General features: G+C 29.5%; 1 protein-coding gene across 1 annotated transcript; it reads left to right on the forward strand.

Moving 5' to 3' along the window:
* Window positions 1-6,806: 6,806 nt before the first annotated feature.
* LOC117905081 (protein DETOXIFICATION 16-like) lies at window positions 6,807-10,637 on the forward strand. Its single transcript, XM_034817972.1, has 8 exons — window positions 6,807-7,119; window positions 7,954-8,498; window positions 8,652-8,738; window positions 8,870-8,926; window positions 9,160-9,398; window positions 9,698-9,816; window positions 9,925-10,011; window positions 10,103-10,637. The coding sequence occupies exons 1-8, from the start codon at window positions 6,838-6,840 to the stop codon at window positions 10,166-10,168; spliced, it is 1,482 nt and encodes a 493-aa protein (XP_034673863.1). The 5' UTR covers window positions 6,807-6,837; the 3' UTR covers window positions 10,169-10,637.
* The last annotated feature ends 424 nt before the right edge of the window (window positions 10,638-11,061 follow it).

Raw genomic sequence — 11,061 nt, forward strand, 5'->3', positions numbered from 1 at the left:
ATAAAATCATTTTCAAAATAAAAATCGAGCTCGCCATCAAGTGGAAATCGCATGAGCCGAAATGCGGGGTCCACACAGTTTTCAATCTTCATGGCCAATTATAATAATAATACAGAAAAGATTGTGAATGAAATATTGGAGGAAATTTAAAAGAAGAAAAAACATCATATATAAATATCTTTAAATATTTCATTTTTAGAATTATATTTGACAAGATTTTAAAATAGTATTTATACGATTTAGTTCTCTTGTCATATATAAGGAAACAAATTCATACTTTCATTATCAACTTAAAAAAGATTTGCTAATGAAATGCAGTGATATGACAATTTAGACATCTAATCACAACATTGTATATCATATTTTTGTGTAAATAGGGCATTTACATTATTGGAACGAACCAAAAAAATCAAACTATTATATAATCACTACAAAATAAACATTAAATAAAGAAATCCTTTTTTGTTTTTAGTTTTTCAGCATGGCTTGATTGAGGAATTTCATTATGGGAGTTTTTAGATTTTTCTTAATAATAACCAATATTGTACTCCTTAAAAATATAAAAATAAAATAAAAATACATCTAAAACTAATAAATTACTTTAAATACTTCTTAAAATTCATTTGATTTATTTTATATATATATCAATTAAATAATTTAAAGTTATATAAACTTTTAACTAATTTTAATTATTATTCATAGTAAATCAAATATGAAAATTCTTTTTTTTTTTTTCCATTTTTTCTAACATACGATGACAAAAGTAGATGATGGCTACTTCATATTAAATTCAGTGCATCTACGTGGTGGAAGGCCATTCTTGGAGATCAAGTAGTGCCTTGGGCCTAGAAAAAAAATACTAATTTGAAAAGTCAAAGTTGAAACTTCATCCCAAAGGTGTCTTCACATGTGTTTTTCCTATCACTATGTGTGTAATTGAATTTGGCATTTACCCAATAATGAGAAGATGTGAGGAAGCACCATCTTCACCCATCACTTTCTTTTCTTTTTAATCCACACATTCCAGGAACCCACAAAGAGATAAAAGGAGACAACAGCATATTGTCCACACATTTCAAATAAAATGACAAAACTCAATTGTCATGAAGAGTTGAATCTACAACCACTTAATTTGGATGCACGCAAGAAGTTTAATTTTTTTTCTCTTTTTTTATTGATAAAATATAATTTATGAATCATAATTTCATCAAAATCATATCATGAAGTGTTGGTTTAATAACTTATCATTTTTTTTCTCAATCAAATAAGGTTCAAATAAATTTGAGTTGAATTTGGTTCATATGCAACAATATTAAGTCCCCTCAACCCCATTTTGTAGGTAGAAGATAATTAGTAGTATAATGATATAATTTGTAAGTTGACTAACTCTTATTTTAGAGCTATCTTAAATTAATATTTTGTGTTATAAGGTTGAAAATTTAGTATGACTTAAAATAAATTTAATTTAATTGATGTTGAATTTAATAACTTAAAAATTATTATTCAATTTTATTTTAAATATAAGTCATATGTGTATTAACTTTTAAGAAGTACTATAAGCTTGTTTTTAAGTTCAACTAAATTACCTATTTTGTTAAAATAGTTTAATATGAATGTAAAAATTTTATTATAAATTTTATTTAGGTTAATATAAATTTTATGTTTAATAAAATTTTTATAATACCAATAATACTCATTAAAATTATAATTTTAGCTTCAACTCAACTAATGACAATAAAAATCATTAAGCTATATTTGACTTTCGTAAAATTTAAGAGAAATAAAATAAAGAGTAAAAGTAGAAGAAAAAATAGATTTAAATTCAATAAATCATTTTTATATAATATTTGAAACTCATTTCATTTACTTTAACTACTATATATAAACATTAAATAATTTTAAAATATATAAGTTTTAAACTAATTTTATTTATATTTGATTTTCTTTTTTTTTTATAGTAAAACCAAATATAAAAATAACATTTTTTTTTAAGTACTTGTCAAGATCCCAACACGAACCTTAAAATTGTTTAGTAAAATTAAATTAACTTTTCTTAAGTTATTAAGTTTGACACATTTTTTATTTATTTCCATCAAGTAAAAGCAAAGAACTCCTTAAAAAAGAGAGAAGAAGTTGGTAATTATGGTAAAAGGTTAGGAGAAAATAAGAGTTATTTTATTTTTAATAAATAATAATTTTTAATTAAAAATTGTTATTTCTTTTATTTATATAATAAATAACTTTATTTAATCATAAAATTATATATATATTTTAAATTCGAGGATCTAAATTTCAATATGAGATGATAAATCTCAACACCATGGTTTTATAATTGAGTTTTATATAAATATAGGGTAAGAGAGAAAATAAGTATGAGCCTCAAGAAATAAGTGTGCAATTTTTATATTTTGTTCCCCCTTTCTCTATTTTGATTTTAATTTTCAAAATTTTATAGACATACTCTTGATGAATAATATATACTCCTGATGAATATTATTTATAAGGACAATGTCCATCATACAAACCTCCTCTACTTTATCATACATACTCACCCACCCACGTCAAACTTATTTTTCATCAGAATCACAATTTTCTTATGGGATTACAACTACTTATATTGCAATAACAGTTTCAGTTTCTTGGCAATTATAATAATAATATCAAAGAAATTGTGATTGAAATATGTTACTAAAGTATAAATATTGGAGGAAACTAAAATTTGATATTTCAGTTAGTGTAATCAAAACCTGAATCATTAATAACCTTAAATTGTTTCATAATCTTGTACTTTCATTAATTTATGTATTATTTCTTAAAATAACTGCTATTTAACATCTGAGTTGTTCTTGGAAATGGTTTTCAAAATCAATTTTAAAGTCTTTTTTTAAAGTGTAGGTTTTCATGGACATAATCACAATCTTTTGGTTTCACTTAAGGATGAAAATTTCGGAAAATATTGTGAATATTTCATAGAAATTTTGGTTATTGGTGGCCAAAAATTTCGATTATTGCTGCTCACCGAAAAAATATTTGAATAGAAAAGTTGATATAGCTTTGCAGATTTTTTGTGGATATTTCAGGCATTTTATTTTTGAGCAAATCCACCCTTATTTATCTGCTAACATTAATTATATACTGAAGTTGATTTCTTATTTTTTAAAAAAAAAATTGTAGAAATGATTATACATTTTAATACATTCCTAGAAAATAAAAATATTGAAATGAAATTTTAATAATAAATTAATTTTAATTATCTTATGTTCAAATATCATTTCATTAATTATTTCAAATATCGTTTCATTAATTATTAAAATATAAAAACCATTATCAAGCCTTTTTTAATCTCTTTATATATTAATTGAATATAAAATAAATATAAATTTGAAAATAAAATTATAAACATTTTTAAAAAATCATAAATATATCACCATTTTTTTTTACCTTTGAATACATCTAAAATAAATAATATCTAAAAATATGTTCTCAAGTTTCATGTATTTTACTTAATATCACACAAATTATATATATTATTTTTTTTCAATAAAATAATTTTAATATGTATTATTGTTTTTTCTATCATTTTTTAATATTCTCTAATTTTTTGATGAGTTTTCATCATTTATGTCACACCGATTTTTTTTTTCAAAAAATCCAACTATGAACATATCTATAAAAATCAAGCTTTGAAAATCTTTATATATGAGTAAAAGGGTTCTAAATAAATAAGAGATGCCGGAAATTATGAAAATTATATATAGAATTAATTAACAAGTTCTTACTTGATTTGAGCCATACGATCATAACATCAAATCTTAGTCCACTACTTCACACTTTCTCTAATTTTTTTTTTTTTTTTGTCAAATATAATGTTGACATTATTGAAATAGGGGCAAAAAAAATCGAATCGTCATACAGTAAATAAAACAAACATGGAACTCTTTCTTACTATGCCATTAAAATAGAAGCAATTTTCATTGTGGATATTTTTTTAATACTAAAAGTCCATGTCTGGCTGCTTCATATTAAATTCCACTTATAGTCTATAGACAGAAAGCTATTCTTGCAGCTCAAGTAGGTGTCTTGCCCTAGAAAAAGCCTTCACATGCCCAACCACTACTCTTGTTTTTGCCATCATCAAGTTGAATTCAATTTAGAGATTTATCCAATAATGACAAGATATGATCATATGAGGAGTCATCACCATTCACCATCGCTATTTTTTAGTCCACAGATTCCAAGAATTAAACCACAAAGAGACGAACAAACAGCAACATACTGTCCATACACTTCAAATAAAATGACAAAACTTAATTATCATAAGCTATTGAATCTTACTTTAAATATTAGACTTAATTTGACTGCATGCAAGTGAAGTTTATTCTTTTTCTTCTTTTATTCATGGAAAAAAGCTAACTAGTAATATAATATAATTTGTAGACAGACTCTAACTCTTACTTTAGTTAAAAGTTAGACCTTATTAAGTTTTATCTTAAGAGGATAAAATTGAAAACTTCGTGGCTAATGACTTATCACTTAAAATGACTCATCACTTCTTATCACTTATTTTAAATGGTAAAGTCATATTTATATTATAGCTTTCAACAAGTTATAAGATTGTTTTTAAGCTTTATAAGGGTATCTTAATTTACTTATTTTGATAATTTTGTCAAAATAGTTTAATATGAAAATATATATATATATATATATATATCTTTTATTTAGGCTAATGCAGTTCCATGTTTAATAAATTTTTTATGATATCATAGGAATCATTTTCGATTTTTAGAATAAATCCACAAGCTGGTTTTCAGTTGAATCTTCAAAGTTGCCACCCACTTAGGGAAGAGTTGTTACAAATACATTTAACTAATTATGATGACAAAACTTAATTATATGAGTAGTAGAATCTACTTCAAATATTAGTCAAGTATAATCAGGCTTTAAGATAAACTATAATTTATAAATTTTAATTTCATTAAAAACATATCATCTAACAGTGTCAACATATCATTTTTTTAATTAATTTATTAAAAGGGATAAAAAAATTATATTTTGTAAATCTACCCTCTTTTATTTTTGTATTAATAAGTAACATTTTTTTGACATAAATGCTCCTCAATATAGTGATTATTTACATGTGTATTTAAAACAAAAAATGGTCATTTTTACAAGAAAAAATTGAGGGCATTTTTATCCAAAATGGGTATTTTTAGGGTTGAAAAAAGTCGAAGATTAAATTTACAAAATTGGGATGGTTTCATCCCTTTAATCAAATAACCCTTTAAAATAAATAAAAAAAAAACAAAAAAAAACTTAAACATATCAGCTTAATTTTTCTTCAATCAAATAAAGTTTGAATAATATTTTGTTAATTTGTATCTCACAAAATTTAATAAGTTGTAAAAAAAAAAATTAATTTGAATTTATAGAGTAATGTTTTTTTTTAGCAAAACCAAAATTATTGTGTATATGAACACTCGGGCTCTATTGTGATGGACATTCGATTTGTTTCATTCAGGTTCGAGTTTAGTATCTTTTCATTTGAAACCATTCGATGTAACTGAGTAGAAACATTTGGAATAAACATACATCTAACAACTTATAAAATGTGGTCATACGCCGAGTTGGGATGTTACAACAATAAACATGTCCTCAAAATGTATGATTGTGATATCAGGAGTATACCAGTAAGTTGAGATAGTTGGTTATGCCATCATGGATATTTGTTTGAGGAAATCATATAACCATATACCAACTACAAACAATACGAGATTTTAGAACTTTACTTTTTCATTTTTAATTTTAGTGTAAATTCGAAAAAAATATTGTCCATTCATGCACTCCAATGATGTTTTCAAATTTATTCTACAATTACCCTTAAAAGTAAAGGATAAAGTAATGAAATATATTAATATAATTATTATTTAAAGTCATCAAGTATATTATTTGTGGGATAGTATTTTCATTTTTATCCATTACATATTTTTGTTTTTATTTTATTTGTTATATTAACTATTTATTATATATCATCATTTTATGTTTAATACGTAAATAAAAATTAAAATCAATAAATATTAGAGAGTAAAAATAAATTAAAATTAAAGAAGTTTTATGAGAAGATACACGAGTATATTAAATATATATATATATATATATATATATATATATATAAAGTAAAAAAAATAAAAATAATAATAAAAACTAGGTGACAATGTATTATGGTAGCAGAAGATTACAGGGAGAAAAATAATAAAAGTACTTTGTCTTTTACTTTTTGAGGATAATTATGAAATAAATTTGAAAGCAATGCCTGAATAAGCGATGTCTTTTCCCATTTTACACTAAAATTAAAAAAAGAAAAAATGTAAAGTTTTAAAATCTCACGTTTTTTTGTAGGTTATTCCCTATTTCTTTCCTGACTCAACATTAACATTTTGTGCACCACCAACCATGATTGGACTGGACGATTTTTTTTCCTTTCCAAAAATCTCCCTCTCCCTCGATAATTAGTATCATTTCCCCAATATATATAAATATCTATTTATTACTGTGAGTCAGAGCCTTCCAACAGTCAAATATGGTAGCTGCCCTCTTCATCTTTTGTCTTTTTCTAAATTATTATGTATACATATTTGGACAATCATATGGAACCAGCCCCACTGCTTTTGGCCTGTACCTCCAAAATATAGCCAATCGCAGACTGCCACATTCAAATAATTCTAACCTTTTACCATTCAATGTATGGGCATTTTAGGCTTTACAAGATTTCGATTATTTATAGAGCAATAGGCACCGCTGCATTGGCCTTCTCCTCTGCGAGTGTGTGTGAAGGACAAGATGGATAGAGGGGATGAGAAGCCAACTCTGAGGTCTCCTCTGATCCAAAGCTGTGGAGAAGATGGTGGAGAGAGAAGCAAAGGGAAGATTTTTCAGAGAGATAAGGTAGTAGAAGAAGTGAAGAAGCAGCTGTGGTTGGCAGGACCTTTGATATCTGTCAGCCTTTTGCAGTATTGTTTGCAGCTGATATCTGTGATGTTTGTGGGTCATCTGGGTGAGTTAGCTCTCTCTGGAGCTTCAATGGCTACTTCCTTTGCTTCTGTCACTGGGTCCAGCTTGTTGGTGAGTTGGGTTTCTTTTCTCTCGCTTGTTTTCTCTGTAATATAGAAATCTATGAGTGTGGAGGGTGGATATACATCGCGAACTTGGTGGGACTGTTGTGCTATTCAATTTATGTGATTTGCCTTTCGTTTAGGGAATGTTGTATAGTTTTGAGTAATGGGTATAATGCTTTCTTGTCTGTGTTTTGTGTACAGGACGAGTGGTAAACTTGGTTAGTTCAGTAAGGACAGTTGTAGACTTGATTTTCTTGGCTGTAATCGCTTATATGATTTTTCCTTTAATGGGCTCTGCAATTTTCAGCCCATTTTTACATTTTTGTTATTGTGGAATTGATTTGAGAGCCTTGGTGGTTTATCACAGCTGTAGACTCTCTGTTTTTCTTATTTTGTTGAGAACAAAGGGAGGAAATTTAAAATCTGAAGATGGCTTGGGAAAAAAAATCTATTTTAAAGTTATCTTAAGCACTTTTTATTTTCCTTGTTTTCTCCTGAGATTGAAATGAAGCCTTTAGCCTTTCCATTGAAATCCTTGATGATAAAGATTTATCCGGATGAGCGCATTAATAAGCAGCTATAACAAGAACTATTAAATTTGTTTCCATAAGAGTTTCTTTTGTTTGTAGTAACCATTCCAGTCCCAAAAAGTGGGGAAAATGTTGAATTATCTATCTTCCCTTGGCCCTTTCACAGCCTAATGAAGAAGCATAAATGCTACATGTAAACCCAATTTGTGTTGTTCTTTTTTTTTTTTTTTTCTTGTCTGTTTAGGAGGGTCTTTTGCTAAGTAAAACTTGAACTGAAAATTTGTTTGTCATTTTTCTTTTTGGTTGGATAGATGGGGATGGCAAGTGCATTGGATACCTTATGTGGGCAGTCCTATGGAGCAAAGCAATATCATATGCTCAGTATACACATGCAGAGGGCCATGCTTATTCTTCTAATTGTTAGCATACCTCTTGCTACCATTTGGGCATATACAGGAACCATTCTAATGGCCGTGGGCCAAGATCCTGAGATATCACAAGAAGCCGAACTTTATGCCCGTTTCATGATCCCGAGCCTCTTTGCCTATGGCCTCCTTCAGTGCCTTGTCAGATTCTTGCAAACCCAAAACATAGTCTTCCCAATGATGCTGAGCTCTGGAATCACAACCTTACTGCATGTTCTGGTGTGCTGGTTTCTGGTTTTCAAATCTGGCCTTGGAAGTAAAGGGGCTGCTTTGGCAAATAGCATCTCCTGTTGGATAAATGTTTTATTGCTGGCACTATATGTTAAATTCTCTTCTTCTTGCTCGAAAACTAGGACTGGATTTTCAAAGGAGGCCCTGCATAATATCCCGAGTTTTCTTAGACTTGCTATTCCTTCTGCTGTTATGGTCTGGTAAATTTCCATTTCTTATGCTTTCAAGAAGATAACAAAAACATCTGGAAAATTCATTTTATCTTCCTCTACTATGAAACAGTCTCATTATCGTGATTTGTGTTCAATGTGTCTAAAGATTTTAATGCAGTTTATTTCCATAAAATTGAACAGCTTGGAAATGTGGTCATTTGAGCTGATGGTTCTTCTATCTGGTCTCCTTCCTAATCCAAAGTTAGAGACTTCAGTGCTTTCGATCTGGTGAGTGTTGAATCCCAACATTATCTGTCTTCATTTCTTAAGATTTTCTTGATTTCCATTGAGTTTTATTAATTTCTTATGTACAACCCCACATTATAGTCTGATCTTAGTGGAACACATTTGTTTCCCAGCCTTAATACTGCTGCAACAGTTTGGATGATCCCCTTTGGACTCAGTGGAGCTGTGAGGTAAATCGGTCTAAACTGAACATGTATTCAACATTGAACTTTTTATCATTAACGGCTTGGACTTGATTCAGAGCCAAAATTCCCATACTTGGTTTACAAGAAAGTCAACTAATTAATTTGTAGGGTATCATCTTGATTTCAACCACAAGTGAACTTGATTTTGTAATGGAAACTCAAAACCATGCCTCCCACAACTTTGATTTGATGCATGTATTCTTCATTTCTCTGTACAGCACAAGGGTCTCAAATGAACTTGGGGCAGGGCATCCACAAGCTGCACGTTTAGCAGTATTTGTCGTCTTAGTCATGGCCATAGCTGAAGGCACTCTCATTGGACTACTTCTGATATTGATAAGGAACATCTGGGGCTATGCCTACAGCAATGAAATAGAAGTGGTCACATATGTAGCAGCCATGATGCCAATTCTTGCATTATCCAACTTCCTAGATGGAATGCAGTGTGTTCTTTCAGGTTTTCTCGACTTTCATCTACTACTAATATAATTATCATCCATTTCTTTAAGACTCCAGACCATAAGAAAACAGACAAACCACCACCTTTTATTTGATAATGTTTTTGCTCATTACTCAATATTTGAAGTAATGTCAACATTTACCACTAAACAAAACACATTTTTGTTGTCACAAAAAACACAATCACTTTGCACTTAGAATATAATCTCCATCAACTGAATGGAATATTGCAGATGATCTTCTGCAGAACTTGAATGTAGACTGTAGCGGCTAATTTTATTGTTCATGAACATTTAGGCACTGCTAGAGGATGCGGTTGGCAGAAGATTGGTGCCTTTGTCAATCTAGGATCATATTATCTTGTGGGAATTCCATGTGCTATTTTATTAGCTTTTGTCTTCCACATTGGAGGCAAGGTAAGAGTTCACCATTCTCCCTTTTACTAGAATACGTTTTTTGTCGTCTCCAATTAACTTGAAGCAAGTGATTTCATGTAATCTTGTCTGTTAAAATGTTTGGATTAGGGCCTCTGGTTGGGGATTATATGTGCGCTCATCGTTCAAGTTTTGTCCCTTCTTATCGTAACTCTACGCACTAACTGGGAGGATGAAGTAAAGCTTGCTTTCCTTCTTTTCATTTCAGTGCTTGAATCTCCTTTTGTTTCTCCTCCTCCAACTGAAGTCTCCCCTCCATTTTGTTTAGGCAAAGAAGGCTACAGATAGAGTCTATGATGCTATAATCCCTATTGAGACAGGGTCATTGAGCTGAAGTATAGATTACAGAAGAGAAACCTTCTGAGTAAAGGCAGAAGAACGGTGTACTATAAACTTGACAAAGTTTTGGTTCCTAACTCTCGGAAAGTCGATCTGCTTACAAGTAGAAACAAGTTATGCAGTCCTCTCCATTCATCATTGCATTGGGTGCTGGGTGAAAGATTCAAGGGGGTTCCTTGCTTTGTTACAATGCCATTCTGAAGTTAATTCTCAGGGTTTTGATGTATCTGGTATTTCTAGGTGTGGGTTTATTACAAATAAAGTGAGAAAATATTCTGGTTGTTCTGTACCAGACAACTGGAGCTTTTTAGCTCTCCAGGTTAAGGACAAATTAAACTGAATCCTGTTTAGCTCAATAATTCAACCTGTTCTTCGTCCCTCACCGTTGCGCATTGAGATCATTGTTCACATGGAGCTTTAGCTATGTTATGCAGATCAACATCAATCAAAATGAATTATGTTTCCATGCAGATTAAGAATCAATCAAACAACAAATCCTCTATTGGACCTGCTTTCGCCTTTACTCTCGGGTGTAAGACATCATTTACGTGGAGCTTTAGATATTCAGATTAAGAATCAATAAAAAACAATCCTGTTGGCTCAACTATCCCACCTGTTTTCATCTGAGATTAATACGCTGTCAGAAGCCCATATTTCTGAAAAAAGTTCCTTATTTTGCAAAATAGAAACGATGATAAACGCGTTCAGAAAACCAGGTATGCTGTAAATCTCCCAATAATGCTCATTAGAACTCATTTAAGCAAAATATAAGATGATCATCCAAACAAAATAAGCCCATCAAAAGAAGACAGAATCCCAAACACCAATCAAAGCATAGAATTATTTCATTTGTCATAGTCTGAAACACGACAATATAGGTCTGACAGC

This window comes from Vitis riparia, chromosome 17 (assembly GCF_004353265.1).
Source record: "Vitis riparia cultivar Riparia Gloire de Montpellier isolate 1030 chromosome 17, EGFV_Vit.rip_1.0, whole genome shotgun sequence".
NCBI lineage: Eukaryota > Viridiplantae > Streptophyta > Magnoliopsida > Vitales > Vitaceae > Vitis > Vitis riparia.